General features: G+C 27.4%; 2 protein-coding genes across 2 annotated transcripts in view; both read left to right on the top strand.

Annotated features, from left to right (window-relative positions):
* LOC145193868 (neurofibromin-like) overlaps positions 1 to 17,984 on the top strand; it is a 38,617-nt gene extending 20,633 nt beyond the window's left edge. The window contains exons 43-70 of the mRNA XM_090068139.1: positions 25 to 129; positions 437 to 484; positions 587 to 688; positions 804 to 938; positions 1,316 to 1,384; positions 1,550 to 1,667; positions 1,750 to 1,835; positions 2,020 to 2,117; positions 2,481 to 2,571; positions 3,407 to 3,493; positions 4,385 to 4,504; positions 4,586 to 4,703; positions 4,814 to 4,954; positions 5,331 to 5,399; positions 6,059 to 6,216; positions 6,332 to 6,393; positions 7,942 to 8,056; positions 12,693 to 12,773; positions 12,918 to 12,968; positions 13,373 to 13,462; positions 13,546 to 13,678; positions 14,072 to 14,162; positions 15,216 to 15,265; positions 15,586 to 15,863; positions 16,154 to 16,254; positions 16,550 to 16,692; positions 16,816 to 16,862; positions 17,022 to 17,984. Of these exons, the coding sequence (XP_089924265.1) occupies positions 25 to 129; positions 437 to 484; positions 587 to 688; positions 804 to 938; positions 1,316 to 1,384; positions 1,550 to 1,667; positions 1,750 to 1,835; positions 2,020 to 2,117; positions 2,481 to 2,571; positions 3,407 to 3,493; positions 4,385 to 4,504; positions 4,586 to 4,703; positions 4,814 to 4,954; positions 5,331 to 5,399; positions 6,059 to 6,216; positions 6,332 to 6,393; positions 7,942 to 8,056; positions 12,693 to 12,773; positions 12,918 to 12,968; positions 13,373 to 13,462; positions 13,546 to 13,678; positions 14,072 to 14,162; positions 15,216 to 15,265; positions 15,586 to 15,863; positions 16,154 to 16,254; positions 16,550 to 16,692; positions 16,816 to 16,862; positions 17,022 to 17,351 (3,117 nt within the window). The 3' untranslated portion in view covers positions 17,352 to 17,984. The remainder of the gene's footprint in view (positions 1 to 24; positions 130 to 436; positions 485 to 586; positions 689 to 803; positions 939 to 1,315; positions 1,385 to 1,549; positions 1,668 to 1,749; positions 1,836 to 2,019; positions 2,118 to 2,480; positions 2,572 to 3,406; positions 3,494 to 4,384; positions 4,505 to 4,585; positions 4,704 to 4,813; positions 4,955 to 5,330; positions 5,400 to 6,058; positions 6,217 to 6,331; positions 6,394 to 7,941; positions 8,057 to 12,692; positions 12,774 to 12,917; positions 12,969 to 13,372; positions 13,463 to 13,545; positions 13,679 to 14,071; positions 14,163 to 15,215; positions 15,266 to 15,585; positions 15,864 to 16,153; positions 16,255 to 16,549; positions 16,693 to 16,815; positions 16,863 to 17,021) is intronic.
* LOC149881308 (uncharacterized) lies at positions 10,242 to 11,017 on the top strand. Its single transcript, XM_090068140.1, has 2 exons — positions 10,242 to 10,469; positions 10,591 to 11,017. The coding sequence occupies exons 1-2, from the start codon at positions 10,379 to 10,381 to the stop codon at positions 10,893 to 10,895; spliced, it is 396 nt and encodes a 131-aa protein (XP_089924266.1). The 5' UTR covers positions 10,242 to 10,378; the 3' UTR covers positions 10,896 to 11,017.
* Positions 17,985 to 18,903: the final 919 nt, after the last annotated feature.

The following is an 18,903-nucleotide window of genomic DNA, read 5'->3' as shown; positions in this document are numbered from 1 at the left end:
TTGATGATATTCCTTTGGCTTTAGAATAATCAAAAGATTATTATCATTGACAAACTAGCCAAGTTGTATGAATACATAGAGCATGTAAAACTACCTGCTTCAACTTTGTCTCTGGAGAATGATGTCAAGGTTTTGCTTACTTATTGGAATGTTTTTGTAGTAACTTTCATGTTGTGCTAAAAATATTTTGCTTATCTAGATTACATTTTTCTTAAAAAAGGTAATGTTTTTTTAAAAAATTTTATATTATACCTAAGTAGTTACAAAAAAAATTCTTTCTTAAATACAAAACATGTAATTTACTTTTAAAATTTTTTATAACATTTAAGTTTCTTTTATGGTTTTATAGTAAATTATATTTGGCTACTACAACCCGTGTGGCTTCATTTATTTTCTTTAAATGGTTTGAATTTTAAATTTCAAATTTGTACTTTAGCGATATTCTGTGCTCAAAATCACATTGAAAGGATCAGTTATTCTCAAGGTCAGTTTAATAAAGGGATGTTTACCTTTTATAAGTCATTTTTACTAAGGTAAAAAAGAAATTCCAAAAAATTTTGCTGTAAAATTTATTTTCTCTGTTTAGGTTAATCCATCATCTGTGCAGCTTCAATCTCCAGATAAAGTTAAAGTTCTTGGATTTTCAGTTTATATTAATGATGTGTTTTATGCATCTGAAATTGAAAAGGTGATCACGATAAGTGTTTACTCATTTATTGTGTTGCTGACATTTATTGTAAAAATTGTCATTAAAATTAGTTTTTGATTAATTTTTTTATCTCTAATAATCAAATATATTACAGGCAAGCAGCCATGAAGAAGTGTTGTCATTAGAGTTTTCTTCTCGAACTGGAGTTTTAAATTTTCATACTGCACAAGCAGCAGAAATTGCAAGCTATATTAACCACATTCATTCAAGATGGAAACTATCTCAGCCAGTATGGTTTCTATTTGAATTATACACTTTTATTAGTGCCTTACATCATACGTAAAAATATTAACATGTAGCATTTTTTTATCAGACCAGTAAAGTTATTGATTGCAATATTTCTATATCTTTTTTTTGATCTTTATTCAGCAATGTCTTTAAGTTACAAGAAAAAACTCAATTTTAAATTGAAAGATAAAAGCAGTTCTAGATATTTTATGAAAATTATGTGAGTTTTATGAGTTTTTTATCTTCAACAAAATTAGTTTTAGGTGACTTGTAAAGTTTTTTGTTTTCATAAAAAAATTAACAGATTTTAAACAGATTTCTTTTATAAATATTTTTTGTTTAGTTCTTCTGTCTAAAAAATATAAATTTCTTTTTTAGGATAAAAACACAAAAATGGTTACAAAGAAAATAAGACCAAAAGATGTGCCAGGAACTTTGTTAAACATGGTAAGCTGTTTCCTTTTTTTTATTTTTCTGTCTTGACCTTTTTATGATTCTTTTTTATTTTTATCAATATTATATTATCACTTAAAAAACAAAAAGCATTTCAAAAAATATAAGATAATTATAGTTATTGGCATTACAAATATCATTTATTTTTTTCATGTTTAGTCTCTTGTTAACTTGGGCAATCAAGATCCTAGTCTTCGTTTGGCTGCATATAATTTACTTTGTTCACTTACACAAACTTTTAATTTGCAAGTCAATGAACGTTTACTTGAGGCAAAGGGTTAGTGATAAAAGGAAACTCTTTTATTTGAATATCTATTAAAATACTGGATTATAAAATAATTGCCTTGTATTCTCTTTAGGTATTTGTATACCTTCAAACTGTACTCTTTTTATTACAAGTATAAGTGCTCAGCTTGCAGAGAGAGAACCCAATCTCACCTTAGAGGTTGTTAAAATATAAACAATTATAATTTTTTACATAAAAAGGCTATAAAAATATTTATCCAAGTTTATTTACTATTTTTTTTAAGTTTTTGTTTTTAATTTATCAGATCATTTTTTTCAAATTTTACAAATCATTTTTTTCCTTTTTTTTTATTGTGTCTTTAAACTTAATTTGGGCTGATTAGTTTCTCGATGAATGCATCAACTGCTTCTCTAAGTGCGATGATGAATCAAGAAACTTATGCTTAAACTACATGGCACCTTGGCTTCCCAATTTAGTAAAGTAAGGTTTTATTGAAAAGATTTAAAAATTTTTTTTTTTTCATGTTTTTGCAATGTCATTAACAATAATGAAGATTTGTTTTGTTTTGTTTTTAAAAAATTTTACAGCACAAATAATATAAAACAAAAACCATTTTAAAATGAATTAAAGTAATTGTTACTGCATTGTATATTATCATTGTTACATTTATTGTATATTATCATTGAAAATTGTTTAAAAAGTTGTAAAGTAGACAAAATGTAATTGTTAACAATTGTTAATAATATTGTTGCCTTCTAATTAACAATAAATCATGCTATTTTTATTAACATTTTTATTGTTATTGTAGCATCATATTTATATAGAATTTTTTTACATGCAAAGTTTTAGCAACTTATCTAAAAAAGATCCGAAGAAGGAGAAGATGGTTGATATCATTTCAAAGCTCATTGAGTTAACTATCTCCAATCGAAAGGTAACAAATAAAATAAGTGTAAAACCTTTATTAAAATAGTTGTATACAGTTATATTATCTAGTTAATTAATTTACCTTTCTTAATCTCTGGAGCTACAAGCATTACTTAATCATTTTCATTTAATTTTTTAACTTCAGGAGACTGTGACTAGTATTTGTGTGTATGTGTGTATGTGGGTGTGTTCTTTATACAAGTCCACGGTTTTGATTCAATCTTTACCAAATTTTGCACACAGGTCTAATTTTTCCAAGGGAAGGTTTTAGGCCAGGTTTGGACCACCCAGGACTCAATGTTTAGGTGCTTACAGTAAAGTGTTATATCTAATAGCTGTAAAATATTGCACTGGGTATTCCAGTTAGTTTTCTAAGTATTTGAAAAACTTGATAAATCAAAATTATATCTTGTTTATAAAGTAGTTATAACTTGCTTATGTAGTTCTTATAATGGCTATGATGGTTTTATTTTTGGGTTTTGTGTTGAATGATGTTTTGTTTTATTTTTGATCTCTTAGACTTTTAATAAAGGTATTGATGGTTTTATTGATAAGTTGGGTGGTTTCATTTGTACTTAGTATAGCTTTTGCATGAATCAAGATTAACTTTGGTTGGTTCATTTGATTGACTTTTTCAAAGGCTTTGATCCTTTTATAATATGCCAACATGGTTTCTTTAAAAGTTGTAACTTTTATAAAAATCAGCTATCATAAGGATCAGAGGCACAAAGTTTAAATGAGAAGATAAATTTTCAATCTTTTTTCAGTTAGAAGAGCTTAATTTTATTTTTTTAGTGTTCTTCTATTGCATAATGAATAAAGTTTTTAAAAAATTTCTTTAGAACTACCCATTTATTCAAGCCCAAATTTGGGGAAATGTTGGTAAAATCCCAGATTTGTTAGATGTTGTAATAGAATTGTTTGTAAAGGTAAGTGATGCAACTTTGTCGTGAATGTTTGATGATTGTGCGTCTTTTATGAGTGCTAGTTAAACACTGTCGTGAATGTTTGATGATTGTGCGTCTTTTATGAGTGCTAGTTAAACACTATCGTGAATGCTTGATGATTGTGCGAATGTTTTATGAGTGCTAGTTAAACATTGTCGTGAATGTTAAACTTCTTAAAAAATTGTCATTTCTTGTATAAAGCAGTTTATATTTATAGTATATAAAAAACTCTCTCAAAACTTTTGCTTTAACTAAGCAAAAGTTTTGAGAGAGTTTTTCAAAATCATTAAAAGTTTCAGATTTTTTATGCATAACAATATTTTTGTAAGTTTCATAAACCTGTGGATATTGTTTCACACACTTAACTCAGGTCCTAGTATAAATATTTTTTTCTATCCTTATGAAACAATTTTCACAAGTCATTTGTCACTATGGAAATTGACTTATGATGCTATGTAGTATTAGGCAGTATTGTGCTTTTAAAAAAGTTGTAAGAATATGAACATATAAAAAATATAAAAACATATGAAGCATATGTAAAAATGTATACAGTAAATAATAACAATCACCTAAAGAGAATATTTTTTAAATGTTTATACTTTTTTATTTCCTGTAATTTTGTTTTGCAAAGAAAACACAGTTGTGTGTTTTCTTTGCAAAATATGTTAAAAATATTTTTTTCGTTTTTTATTTTTTCTATATATGTATATGTTTTTTCTCTATATGTTTTCTACACGTTTTTTCTCATGTTTTTAATATTTAACAGCACAGTTGTGTGGTGTTAAATATTTCAAAACTTTAGGTTTCTTTCTAAAGTATTTATAGTTTATAAAATATCAATTCGTTGTTAATTTTTTGTTTGTTTTTATTTAGACCAGTTCTGCTGGTGGTTTTCTGTCTGAGAAGGCAGAGGTTATGGCAGATACAACTGTTACTCTTGCATCTGCTAATGTTCCACTTGTATCAAAGAAAATATTCGAAAGATTTCATATGGTAAAAATTTATTTCTGAAAAAGTTAGTGAGAATTTTCTGTTAATTACTCTACTTCTTAATTGTTTTTTGTATCATCACAGGTGATTGAAAGAACCACTGTCTCGCCTACAGATAGTTTAGAGCGTCACTTAATGTGGGATGACATTGCTATCATGGCAAGATATCTACTCATGCTCTCTTTCAATAATTCATTAGATGGTAACAGTTTTAAATCTTTTAAGCAGCTTAAGTTTTAACTTTTGTTTTTACAGAGATTTTTTTTTAACTTTGAGTAATGAAAAAATCTTTTTTTTTCCATTAATTTTTAGTTTCAACTCACCTGGCAGATATATTCCATGTTGTCATTTTGCTTGTGTCAACAGGACCAGTTACACTTCGTGCATCTATTCATGGTTTAGTCATTAATGCACTTCAGTCTATTCTTACATGCTCCAATATGAAGCTTAGCAGTAAGTTACATGTTTTGAAAGGAGATAGAGAATGGATTTTTTGAGTTGCATATCAATGGTTAACACAATTATCTCGTAATCCACAAAAAAATTTTAATGAGTTAAATTTGCAAAATTATGTTAAATATGTAAAATTTTATTCTTCATCTACCTAAAAAATCTCGTAAATCATAGATCTCTATAAATAGCTTTAAAGAAAAAAAAAAAGAAAAAGAAATACTAAAAAACTTGAAAATGGCTGGGAACTTGAAACTTGTCTTTATATAGTCTTTTAAAAATTGTCTTTAAATAGTTTCTCTTATCTATCATTGATCACTAATTAATGTTTTTTTTTTGTTTTTTTTTTTTTGATAAAAGCCTAAATTTTTGCTTTTAGACACTACGCAACTTCTTATTCGAACAAAGCTAGAAGATTTATCTTTACAGAAATTCTATCTTCTGTTTGGTACATTTAAATTTGTCTTCATGATTATCAATTTTTTATAATGATTTTTTTAATATTTATCAATGTTACCTATTAAAGCTTGTCGAATTCAGATTTTTTTAAAAAAATAAAACACTTATGATTACTTTTAGGATGCTTTTGAGACAGGTTATAACTGAAGTTTTTTTTCCATCTATAACTGTTACAACATGTTCTACATAAAGTTATAATGCAATCTCTTATAATGCAATCTTTTATTACTCAATTTCTTTCATGTAATGATATTTAGTGAATATGCAAAATGCAATAAATCAGTAAAGGGAAAAATAGCTAAATATTAGATTATGTAAAATGTAATTGATATGATAATGCATGAATGTAGAAGCAAAAAACAAAAGTATGTAAAATACAAAACTTAAAAGTGAAATCAATAAACAGAAAATAAAAGTTTCTTTTTTTTTAAATTTTTTGTTGAAATAAAGTTGTTAATTGTTTATTATTAACATAAGTTTATTTTGTTTATAGTATTAATACATTGGCCATTGATAGAATTTTTATTTTTTAAGTTATAGTTATTGATATATTTTCTTTTGATTTCTTCTAAGTCCTGGTTTATTTTTTGATTTGAGAATAAATTTTAATTTAATTTCTAGTGTTTATTTGAGAATATTTATTTCTAGGTATTTCTAGTGTTAAGTCAGTTCCAATAAAAGCGTTTTTAACTGAGCGAAAGAACCGAAACAGAGTGTTTCATACAAAACAAAACCAGAAATCCAATTTAGAACTTCCTCTATCAGCTCTAGAAAGCATAACAGAAGTCTTGCTCGATGTATTGGAGGTTGGTTCCTAGAATCTCTTTAATTTACAGAAATATTTCTTATAGTGAAGGTTCTGTTATTTGTTTTCCATAAATAATATTTTTTGCTATTTTCCATAATTTGTTTTTTTATTAGTCATGTATTAATGATTGCAATGATGATACATTACTGAAAAGATGGCAGACATTATGCTTGAGGTAGGTTATTAATGGGCTTATTTTGATGATATTACAAATGTTATGCTTAAATTTCCTGTCTAATTTTAAAATCTTTGTAAAACTCAGTGAAAATCAAGAAGTATTATTACTAGAATGATAATATTAATTGTAATATGTTTAATTATTATCAATAAAGCATAGTCCGGAAAAAATCCAGCCACTTTTGATAGCAAAAGTAAATATAAAAAAGTTAACTATTTCACTGCTTTTTAACATTTAAATAATTGCTAAAGCATGCACATTTTAAATAGATTGATGCATTTTAGTTGCATTCAGTTACAAAATGTCAGCAAAAGAAGAAATTTCGAGAAATTTTGCATAAATATCTTGAAAATTTGCAGTCTTCTGCAAGACTTATTGCAAAACAATTAAAAGTTCCAGGAAATAGTTGGTGATGTTCTAAGACCATATAAAGAAACTCTATCAATCAAAAAAAAGCCTGGTACTGGATAAATGAGTGGTTTTGTTGATAAAAAATTTTGAAAAAAAGAAAAAAAATCAAGACACCTCAATTGAAAAAAATTCAGGACTTTCAGATTATGATTAAGCAAAAAAGTTCAAAATCAGTACTGCAAGACGTGCAAAAATAAAATGTGGCTTTAAAGCATATTGTGCTATTAAGTTTTCTTACTGGTCAAAAAAGAAAGTGTTCAAGTGAAAAAAACATACAAGGTTATTGTATAACAATATTCTTACAAGACATGGCAGCTGCATAATTATGGATGACAAAACTTATGTAATATGTGATTTGAATCAATTGCCCGATCAAAAATTTTACTTGGCAATTAATCATGGAAAGATTGCATCAAAGTACAAGTACGTTTCTGTGGATAGATTTAGTAAGAAGATAATGATATGGCAATGTATTTGTAGTTGCAGAAAAAAGAGTAAAGTTTTCATAGCAAAGTCAACAACGGACAGTAAATTATATATCAAAGAGTGTTTTAAGAAGCAGTAATGCTTCTTAAAACACTCTTTGATATATAATTTACTGTCTGTTGTTGACATTTTTCATTAAATAACATAGAGGTCCTACTATTCTTTGGCCTGATTTAGCTAGTTCACATTACTCTACAACAATAATTGAGTGGTGTAATAAAAATGTTGTCGTATTCGTTCCCAAACACATGAACTCACCAAATTGTCCACAATTTCGTCCAGTTGAGAAACACTGGGCCCTAATAAAAATTTATTTAAAGAAGAAGGGTAAAGTTGTTCATAGTCACACAGAAATGCGTAATAATCTGAATAGAGTAGGAAGACAAGTCAAAAAAGAATTTGTGCAAAAATTAATGGCAAGTATTAAATGTAAAGTTTGAGTGTTTCTTCAAGAGCAAGAATAACTTAACATTTAAATGTCTTTGTATATGTTGAAATAATGTACTATAATAAAATAATACTGTAAAGTAAAAAAGCTTTAGTTTTCATATTTAGTTTTGCTATAAAAGTGACTTGATTTTTTCTGGACCATGCTTTAATTAAACTCTTTTGAATGTTTATTAAATTTTTTTGTTGTTTTTATTTCAGCCATTGTATAAGCCACAATCCTGCAATTCAACCAAGGTGTGTTGTTGCCATGGGCTATATTTTGAAGGTGGTACATAATGAAGATGTCAGCCAGATGTTGGAAGTTCTTTCTAAGGTAAATAAAAGAAAATTTAAAAAAGCATTTACTTTTTATCTATAGTAGTCTGTGACAGGAAACAGAAGTTCACATGCAAAAGCAGGGGGAGTGGTCCAATTATAGAAATTTTAAGTAAATAATGAAATGATGCAAGTTTTTTGACAAACTTCACTTTATTTCTTTTTTATTTGTTTAACAAATTGTTTTATATAAGTGTAATTAAGGAGCTTTCCTGGAAAAGCAGACAAATCCATTTTTGGAAAGGGGTCTTAGAGTAATATCTACAGTGGTTTCTAAAAAAAATATGTGCATTAGGATTTGTTGTTTAAAGTTTATGTAAAGTATCGTAAGATAAAAACTAAAGGGCTTTACTTTTCCTGTTTTATATTTCAGTGATGAAAATGACTTCAAAGTCATTTTCATCACTAAAAATTCGTTACTTTTACTTTTTCATAGACTGAGTAATTCTTCTTTATGAGCCAATTTCTAGCCATGATCATTAGTTTTCTAATGGCGGCTTGATGTTTATAGTTTTTGGAAAACTTGTTTTTTGGAAACCACTGTATACTGATGAAGTAGTTAATATTAAAGAAATATACCTGAATTGTAAACATTTTAAAAATACTCTTGACAACCACTAATCTTGTTCTTATTCAAAAATTTCCTTTTTAAAAGTTCAGTATTGTATTTCTCTTGAAAATTTGTATTTTTTCCAAAACAATGAAAAGATTTGGCTCTTTTTAATTATTAACTTTAATGTTTGTAATTTCTGAACAGTCATGGTCACTATAACTGGTAAGCTGTTCAGTAGTCTTTTACAGAAATAAACAATTGTATTTGTCCATAAGACTTACAGCTCAATACTGAGATGGTTTGGTGAGACTCTAGGTAGATTGCTAGGATCTTCTCAGACTCTCAAAAAACCAGATGGAAGAATTTGTTGCTGTATAAAATGTTTGCTTTTAGATAGTATTGTTTTGCATGTATTGCATAAATATGTTTTTACCCAAAAAATTGATTATATGGAAAATCATCAAAAACTTCCAAAAGAAATAAAGGAACACAAAGTTTGAAAATTTTTGGCTGTATGTGTAAATATTTATCATTAATCTAAAAAATAATACAATAATTGCTAATAATCAACATAGATTGAATTTCATCAAATACAAATAAATATTTTAGAAAGACATTTAGCTCATCTGCTAAAATATTGAGACTACCCAAAGAAGTTTATCATATGTGGGTGTTGACACCCATATATGATAAATTTCTTTGGGTAAAACTGTCCACTCCTAAATCAGGCTGTAAGTCTTATGATTACAAATAAAAGAGTATCATTAATTAAGAAGCTGTAAAGATGATCAGAACTATAAAGTTGTAAAGATGATCAAATAGTAAAGTTTTTAGAAAAAATTTAGAAACTTTTTTTTAAATTATATTATTAGAAAATAAATACATAGCTTTAGAAAATAGTTGAGTATTTATTAAATGAGAGTTTAAAAAATTAGTTAGAGGAAAATCCTGGCACTAAATAATATGTGTTTACATAAATGTCAGGAAAATATTTATCTTTATTACTTGTGTGTTTGCTGGTTAAAACAGCTTGAAAATTAAATAATAGAACATATTTTTAAACAGGCAATTGAATCTGTTTTTAAACAATTAAACAACCATTCGAATGTTGTTGTTTTTTTTAATGTAGTAACTAATACACGGGTACCCTGAAGGTGACCTAAGACCTTATAACATATCCCATTAATTTTTTTTTTGATTTTGAAAGAAGTCTATTAGTACATTTCAAAACTATCAACATTTAAATCCTTTTATGGTAGCTTTTCGAGAAAACTTAGTAAGAAAGTTTTATAAATAACGATGTTTTAACATTAAAATAATGTTTTTATCGGCCATTATAGTTGTTTACTTTCTCTAATTGCAACCATGCAATTGGTGATAATAATATTTATTAGTTTCCGATTGGCTTATATTTGTTGTCAACAAAAGACTTAATAATAATGAAGACTTTAGTTATAACAGCGAGTATAATTATAAAATTACTGTGTATTTCAATTTGAATACACAGTAATTATTTTAAAGTAAGTAATTAATTTGAAAATATATAAATTATTTCTCAAGAAAAGAAAAGAAATGCCATACTTTGCTTAAGATCATAACGAGTTTTTAAAATGTTTTTGTATATGCTGTTTGAAAAAAGGCAATGATTTAAGATGCATTTAAACAAAATGCAGTAATTCATGCCCACAACAAGGAAAAAGTTATGAAAATCCTATCAAGTGATTTTTTTGGGAAAACTTCTCTGTTGAAAACCCTGATCTGCCTAAAATGTTATGTTCAAATTGTAGAAAAAATCTAGTGAGTTTAGAAAAAGCAGATTCAAAAAGCTTTTTATTTACCGCTCGACCTAAGTACGAAGGTATGTTTTTTCTAATAAAAAATAAGTCAATAAAAACTATTTCATTTTTTCATTATTATTATTTTGCTTATAAATAATATTATGTTTTACATTTTAAAAACTAATTTCTTGTTACTTTTAGGTCTTAATACTAGAATTATTCGAGGTGGGAAATGTGAATGTTTTATTTGTGTTAATAGGCGTACAAATGGTACTAAAATGGCAACTCCTCCACCAATGGTTTCATGTGAAACTAATAAAGATATAGATCACATTCAAAATAATGTGATTTTTTCTGCAACCAATAAATACTTTGTTCTTTTTAGAAGCTGTTTTCAATTTATAGGAAAAGGTGTTAAGCATTCTTGCACAAAGTTAGCTAAGCAAAAGAATTTGGCGCATATTGTACTATCTACCTCACCCGTAACTAAAGGAAAAGTTTTATAAACCACAATCAACAATTTAGTAACCAATGACACAGAGATAAAATTGAACACCTTTGGCCCTAAGAGACTTGTTGTTTCTGTTGGAGTAGTTGAACCAAAAACACCTTACTTTTCTCTCTCAAAGCTGAAACAACTACAAAGAAAACTTCATGCAAGATATAAATTGTTTACTACAGAATTCAAAAAATATACATTACTTTAAAAAACGTTCATTTTTTTAAACACTTGTATCCAATTTACTAGTGACTATAAGATGCTAGAGATTGCTCAATTTATAAGAGTGAATGGAGGCAGAAAATCTGTTAAGTCTTGTTTTTCCAAAAAGTTTACAAAAGAAAATAAAAATCTATTGTCTTTGTTTGATGCTGAGCAATAATGCTGATGAGTTTGTTGCAACAGTTTTACAACATAGATCTCTTGAACCAGATAATGTAAATGTTTTAGTTGGGGTAGATGGAGGGCAAGGCTATCTAAAGGTTACCTTATCAATAACATTGAAGCCAGAGCTTGATGCACATTCAAGTGTAAAGAAAAGACTGAAATATTCTGATGAGTATGGATAAAAAGATTTTAAGTTTACTAGTGTTCACAAAACTTTAGATTTGGCTGTATTACCCTCTATTGATAAAAACTAAGCAAACATAAAAATGTTGTTGGATAAATTAAAACTTAACTCTCTGGTTTACTCTATTTCAGAAGATCTAAAGATTCTTCTGCTGATGGTTGGAAAGCAGTCAGCAGCTTCGAAGTATCCTTGTCCATTTTTTGAAACAGAATTACCTAGTATGCTGAGAGCTGAGTCATATTCTCTAACTTCTTTGTGTGAATGGTATAACAAATGGATGCCTACTGGAGGAAACATTGCAAAAGCTAAATATTTTAGTTACGTAGTTAATCCTCCTTTATTGACTGGAAATGTAACAATGAAGATCTTATCAATTGTCAATATACCAGGCTTACATATTTTGCTAGGCATAGTAGACAAACTTCTCAAACTAATTAAAAAAAATTTGTTGAGAGCACTAATCAAGGATTTTCATTTTAGTTAAATGTAGTATTTATGCTTTAGTAAATATTTCTTTTTTAGAAAAAAAACTAATTTACTTAGAACTTTTTATCTCAAATTCCAAGATCATTCTATAAAACCACTCTATTCCTGTAAATTTATCTTATCTTCTTCAATAAAAAAAACTAACTTTAAAAACATAAATTTGTCTATATTCAAGCTAGAAAACCCAAGTTGTTATCAGAAATTATTTCTAAATCCGATCCCAAAGTGTCAATACAATAGCACAAATAACCAAACAAATTTTATATGGCCATTTGATCCACTCTCAGGGGTCTTAGTATGAGTCAGAGGGGTAATAACCTCTAGATTAAACAAGTATTGTAACTAAGTTTTCTCGAAAAGCTACCATAAAAGAATTTAATTATTGACAGTTTTGGAATGTACAAATGGACTACTTTCAAAATCAAAAAAAATAATTTATGGGATATGACATAAGGTCTTAAGTCACCTTCAGGGTACCCGTGAATAGAATATAAATTTCCCCTTAAAAACAGATCTTACATGGATATATTAAAGATGTATAATTTTACTATAGCATTGTTTTGTTTTTCACAAAAAGTTACTTTATCATTGCAAACATCAATACTTAATACTCTTTTTTCTTTTTTTAGTTTTTTTCTTCTTTGTAATTGAAAAGTATTCCATAATTTTTTTTACTAGTTATTTCATTTTGCTTATCGAAACTACTACATAATATTGTTGCCTAATATAGGCTTATTGTTTTGATAGGCTTGTGGAGTTTATATGGATTATCAACTCATCGAAAGTCTAGTCATGTGCTTGGCTAAATACCAACTTGCTTTACCAAAGGTTAAATGTTATTTTAAAGTTCAAAATTCTTCTTTTTTGTTCATTTAACTCTAATTTCCCCCTGTTTTTATAGACTGCCAAAACTCTACACTTAATGTCCCCCTGTTTTCTCTAAAAAAAATTTTTTTAATCTTTTTTATTTAGGAGTCTGAGTACCATAAGGTTTTGTTCTGGGTTGCTGTGGGAATAATGCAGGTGAATTTAGTAAAAGATTTGAATGTGCTTTGTGGTAATATTTAAAATTGCAATAACCAAGCAGAATGAAAACTGAATTTTAGTTTTGTGTTGAAAATTATTTTTAATTTTTGTTTTTTATGTTATATATAACATAAAATGATAATCATAATAATAAATAACATAAAATGATAATCATAATAATAAATAACAACAATAACAATCGCAATAATAATAAAACAAAGATTGGCATTAATAATGATATTAATACTACTAATAATAGTAATACTACTAGTAATAATAATAATGCATACCATAGTTTTTATGTTAACATTTGTAAAACTCTTTTGTATTTTTATTCATTTCACTTTGAATTCATGGAAGAGAAACTCTTTCATCAGTTTTTTTTTGTTTTTTTTTTAAAGTTTGGGGAACAAAGTTTATACCCTCCTGCTCTTTCTTTGTTGGAAAACAATCTGAGTGTTTGCCATGGATTTAACATGTTTGCAGATAAGGTTAGATTTTTTTGGTTACTTTCTTGTTACTTTCTTGTTAAGGCAATTTTTTGTGCTAAGCTTCAAGTGGAATTTTAATTTAGGGCATTGAAATGGAAATGATGGAGTACCGAAATGATCCATCTTACCATTGGATTTTTAAACAGCTTGATCACTTGGTTGGTTTGAGTTTCTCTACTGATTTTCATTTTGCCTTAATAGCGCTGTTGGTTAAAGGTAAGTCTTCCAGTTTCTATTTCAATGGGTTTTTCAATTTTTTTTTTTTTTTTTTTTTTTTTTTTACTTTTGTTACTTTCTTGATTTTGATATTTTACTGAAATTTGTGAAAACTACATGAAACATATTCTGATGATATTTTATTCATTTAAATAAAAGTAACACAAAGTAGAAAAGAAATTTCTGAATCTAGTTTGATAGAACATTTGATAGGGTGGAAGTAAGAAAGAAGTGTAGATGTCAGAAAAGTGAGTTAGCAGAATAGTCAGAAAACAAAGGAAGTTGGGGGCATTAGAAAAAGATAGAAAAATAAAATTATCAGAAAGGAGATAGGGTATTAAAATTATAAAAAGTTTTTCAAGTTCTTTTTATCCTTGAGTAAATTTCACATAGGAATACGACATCCTTCATCTAAAACAAAATCAACTTCACTGCGTATTGTAAACACAATGTTATATATTTGCAGCAATAAAGAGTTGAAAGTGTAAGTAATTATATTGTGTATGTCTGATGTTTTGAGCACAATTATCCTACTGATGCTCTGTTGTGCAAAAGTTCAGCAAATGTTTTGTCTATGAATGTCCAATTAATGCTTTGTTGTGCAAAAGTCTAGTATATATTTGATATGCAAACCTAACTAATGCTTTGTTTTGCAATTCTTAAAAAAGCTGTTTGCTTAAAAGTGCAACTAATTTTTTATTGTTTGAGTCTAATTTGTTTATCATGTGAAAGAAAAATAATGGTAATGTGTGCAATTTATTTTTATCTGCAAAATTATCAGTGAAAAATTATTTTTATCAGCAATGAAGTATTTAACTACATTTATTTGATTCTCTGGTAAAATTTAAAATAAAGTTTAACTTTCTGATAAATTTTAAAAGTTATTCAAAAGTTTTTTCCTTTGGCACTTGAAACTTACATCGCTGAAAGTTGTCTGATGCTTGTTGTCTGATGCTTGTTGTCTGATGCTTGTTGTCTGATGCTTGTGCAATTTTTAGAAATTTCTTGATTAATTTAGGTACCCAAAGATTAATTAAAAGAATGAGTTATGTTGATTCAAGAGCATTAAAAGAGAAGCTCTCATCCTGTTGTAGAATACTTTTTTACATTCTTAATATAATTGGAATCCTAAAAAAGGTCTCCTATGAAACTGTGTTTTAAATATTTAAATATTATATTTAAATATTTTTAAAAGTTCAACTTGGTTAAATAGTTTAAGTTTTATTTGCTTCAAAAGGGCTGATTGCTATTAAGCCCTATAACTAAATAACTAAGTTTTTCTTCATGCAGTTTTATTGCTAAATAATTTTCGAAATTGATATTTAAATGATTTCAAAAGATTTACTTGAATATTAGGAATAAGTTGTATTTTAACAACTTATTAGGAATAAGTTGTATTGTAATTTACTTGAATATTAGGAATAAGTTGTAATTTTTTTCTCATCAGTAAGCAGACCATCTTGTTTGATGCTTTTTTACATTTTCAGCAAAAATTTGTTAAAGTACTGTAAATTTCAATAATTTTTTAAACATTTAGTGCAAAAGATAAGATTGAAGTAAATAAGGACACTCTTCCTTACCTTGCAGGTATTGTGCATTTTGTAAAACCATTTTTTATGAGAAAATTATTTTGAGTTTTTATGTTTCAATTGTTTCATATATACTTTTGTCTTATTTTTAAGGATATATTAATTATAATTACATAAAATATGTATATAAATACTTAGTAGTTGTATTGAAATAAAAATTGAAATCTAAGTTAAAAATTGAGCCTAATTAACAGCAATTATCATATTTGAATTTTAGCCTGTTTGTTTTGGAAATTTAAATATAAAAAATGATTTTCATTCTCTCCATTTAAATCATACTTTTTTTTAAAATATATTTAAAATTTTAATATTATTTAGCCTTGATGCCAGTTTCTGAAGAGATTCGGTTAAAACTTTACAATGAAAAACCCACTTATTCAGCTACATTAACGATGAAACGTAGAAGATCAAAGATATATACTGAAGCGCGTAAATCACAACCACAATCTCCATCTGGTAGACTGTCTTCATCTGGAACTGTTGATGTTTTTTTTACTAAGAGGAAGCACATGTTTGAATCTTCTACATATAACTCTCTACTCGATCCCATGCTTTTAAGAAGTGAAGAACGCCAAGCATTACTTATTGTGCTATTGGTATAAATACTTTTCTTAGATGAGCAACGGTTCTCAAGGGAGAATCATGATGTTGTTAAATCTATGTCAAAGTGATTTGTTAGGTAGAAAACTAAGTAGATAGAAACCTTAGTTGGTTGAAACCTTAGTAGGTTGTTTTCTTAGGTTGTTGAGTTGATGGCTGTATTTTTGTTTCTTTTTTTTTTTTTTTTTGTTGTACCTAAATAAAAATTTTTTTATTGAATCTTTATGGAGTTTTTTGCTTCATTTATCATTATTATTATTTTTTGCTTCATTTTATTTTTTTTTAGGCAACACTTGTAAATCATACAATGGATGATTTTGAAACCAAAACACTGTTTGAAGTTTTAGCTGAGGCCAGTGTTTTATATCCTGAAGTCTTACCTATATGGTATGTATTAAATGCATGATTATTTTCGTTTTTTACTAATGCAGTTTCATCTTCAATAAATACTTAAATATTTTTTTCAGAATTCCTAGTTCGTAATAAAACATAAATACTGACAAATCAGAAGACAATAATATACCGCCTGTGATAGAACTTTTCTACTTTAAATCATGTAAAAATACCCAATGATCACATAAAAAAAATTGTATTGAACACATGGCATTAAATATCAGGAATAAAGTTGTTTTTCTAATAAATATTTTAAAAAATCATGATTGTTTATTACTTTTTCTTCCAGTTACTCGATCATCAACCAAAAGCTTTGCAGCGTTTTAAGTCATTCAAATGATGCTGTAACTTTGACTGCTGCTCAAACGATTGTTCAATCGATATCGTCATTATCTGGTGATAGACCCACTTTAAAACTATCAAGATTGACAAGTATGCAGTTTCTTTAGATTTTTTCTTAAACATAAGTTGTAACGGCCTCAGGTATTTTCTAGAAAAGACAGAAGTGAATTCAGTGAGTTGCTCTTTTTTTATTGTTTTTCATTTTTGTAATAGGTATTGGTTTTCATGGTCTTCATTCGTTTCCAGGTCCATTTACTGAGGTAAATTGGAGTGCGTTTTTTTTCACCAAAGTTTATTAAAAAGCTTTGTATATATTTTAAACCTTCTTAAAGTCAATTATCATTATTACTGCTTATAGTTCGTAGGAAAATATTGCGAAATTAAGCTATATAATGTTAAACTTTCATATACTTTACTAGCTACCGGACCGTGTTGTAGCTCCTCAGATGTTTGCACGTTATATTGATTTGGTAGTGAACAAAAAATCTAACTTGACAACTGAAGCTCGTTCGTCCGGACAAATATTTACTCCTCCTATATGCACTGATGACGTCATAGTGAATACTTTTAGTCATTCTCTTAATACAATTGTCGAACAACCTGCTCATCAAACTACACAAACACCGCCAGGAGCCTTCTCTCCTTTCAAACGTGTGGGGTCTTATTCTCCTGCAAGGCGGCATCGTAATAGTCCTTCCAAATTTGAATCTGTTAAAGAAAAGCCGTCCTCAAATCATCTGAGTCCATAATCGTGAAAGTGATCATCTAAATCAACGATTTTTGTTTAAGGAGGAGGATTACGGGATCCCGTGATTAAATTCTACGACAAGATACCAATAATATCCCTGTTGTTCCAAATTGTTCCTGAACGCGAATGAAGGTGTGGTCTTCGAGTTTTTTTATTTGAAAACCAAAAATTTGGAATGTGAAACTTTTCGTTTATGTTCTTAATCCTAAAACGTGTGACTAAAAATACTTTTTATGTTGGTTTTTTTTTTTTTTTAAACCTCTAAAAAAAAACAGATATTTTAGAGGCCTTTTAAATCTTTTTTATGAGATGGGGTTTTATCTCTCTAATATAATATTTTTATCTCTCTAATATGATATTTTTTTATTAATGACATTTTTAAAATTCTAAGCTTTTTAGTTTTTTATGTTATGCATTGTGACTATTTTTATTTCTATTCTTATTACATTATATTTTGTTATCATCTTCGTTCCAAAAACTCATTTCTGCAGCTGTTTTTTGACATCTGTTTTTCAAACATTTCACCCCCAAAAAATTTCGTATTTCACTTCATTCTTATTATGTAGATATGAGACATGTTTTGTATAATTTTGGTAAAAGATAGTGAAATTATATTAAAGAGTGGTTTTTAAAAGTCGATTTTCTTGTTGTTTATTTTAAAGAACGTCAAGTTACAGAATTATAAGCTTGACGAGCAAAATTAAAACTTCTTGCTAGGCCTTTCATTTTTTTAGTAATGGAAACATTTCAAATACAGTGAAGCAACAAATTTAGTAGATATTTTAAATCACAATTTCGTTCTTAAATTCATAATCACAATCATAAATTCATAATTTAAAAGATTCGTGCGTGGAAAGACTTTAATGACAATTGTGTGAGAAGTGAAACTGATTTGGGATGGATGGGCGGGAGAAGATGAATTGTGAAGATGAAGTGAGAGAATTTCATAATAAATGATCAGCCTGATACTATTATTAGTTGGGAGGATTGCGTAAAATGGGTTTTACATGTCTGATAAAAATCGTAGCAGTGAATTTATCAGCACTGAAACCAGTAACTTTTAAAGACTTATCTTTAAAAATTGAACTTAATGAAATACTATTTTTATCCCTGGACTAAGAATCGTTAGTAAGTATGAACACTAATATTTATTAAACTAATATTTAAAAAAACGGCCCACTAATCAATTTATAAAAGAACAAAACGGTGTGCGAGTGGTACCAATTTTATTTTTGAGTGTAAGAAGTTAGATCTGAACTAAATCTGATTTTTTCCTTTGGTTAGAAAGCACTGAAAAACTCCCGAATGAAAAAGAAGGGTTAAAACTCAAATCAATCACCGTTTTGGAAACCAGTTTTGAAAATAGGTTCGAAAAAGAATATTTTGGTTATGGTAAAGCATTTTTGTGCAAAAAAGTTAAATTTAAGAATAGAAACTACAAATTATGCGCAAGGGTGTTCTTTTAAACAAAGCCTACCAATCGAATTGATGAAATGATTTGTTTTTTACAACAGAAAATATCCATGAAATTTGAATATAATAAATTTTATCTC

The sequence above is a fragment of the Hydra viridissima genome, unplaced genomic scaffold, assembly GCF_058129835.1.
Source record: "Hydra viridissima isolate aposymbiotic clone 2 unplaced genomic scaffold, HvirCarnegie_v1 scaffold_12, whole genome shotgun sequence".
NCBI classification, from domain to species: domain Eukaryota; kingdom Metazoa; phylum Cnidaria; class Hydrozoa; order Anthoathecata; family Hydridae; genus Hydra; species Hydra viridissima.
The sequence above is the reverse complement of the archived record's forward strand: the minus strand, read 5'-3'. Positions and strand labels throughout refer to the sequence as shown.

Bases quoted from the DNA above. Each gene is read 5' to 3' on its own strand.
- LOC149881308 (XM_090068140.1), top strand. From the start codon at position 10,379: ATGTTATGTTCAAATTGTAGAAAAAATCTAGTGAGTTTAGAAAAAGCA. The intron at 10,470-10,590 runs GTATGTTTTTTC...TGTTACTTTTAG, and splicing joins CGCTCGACCTAAGTACGAAG to GTCTTAATACTAGAATTATT.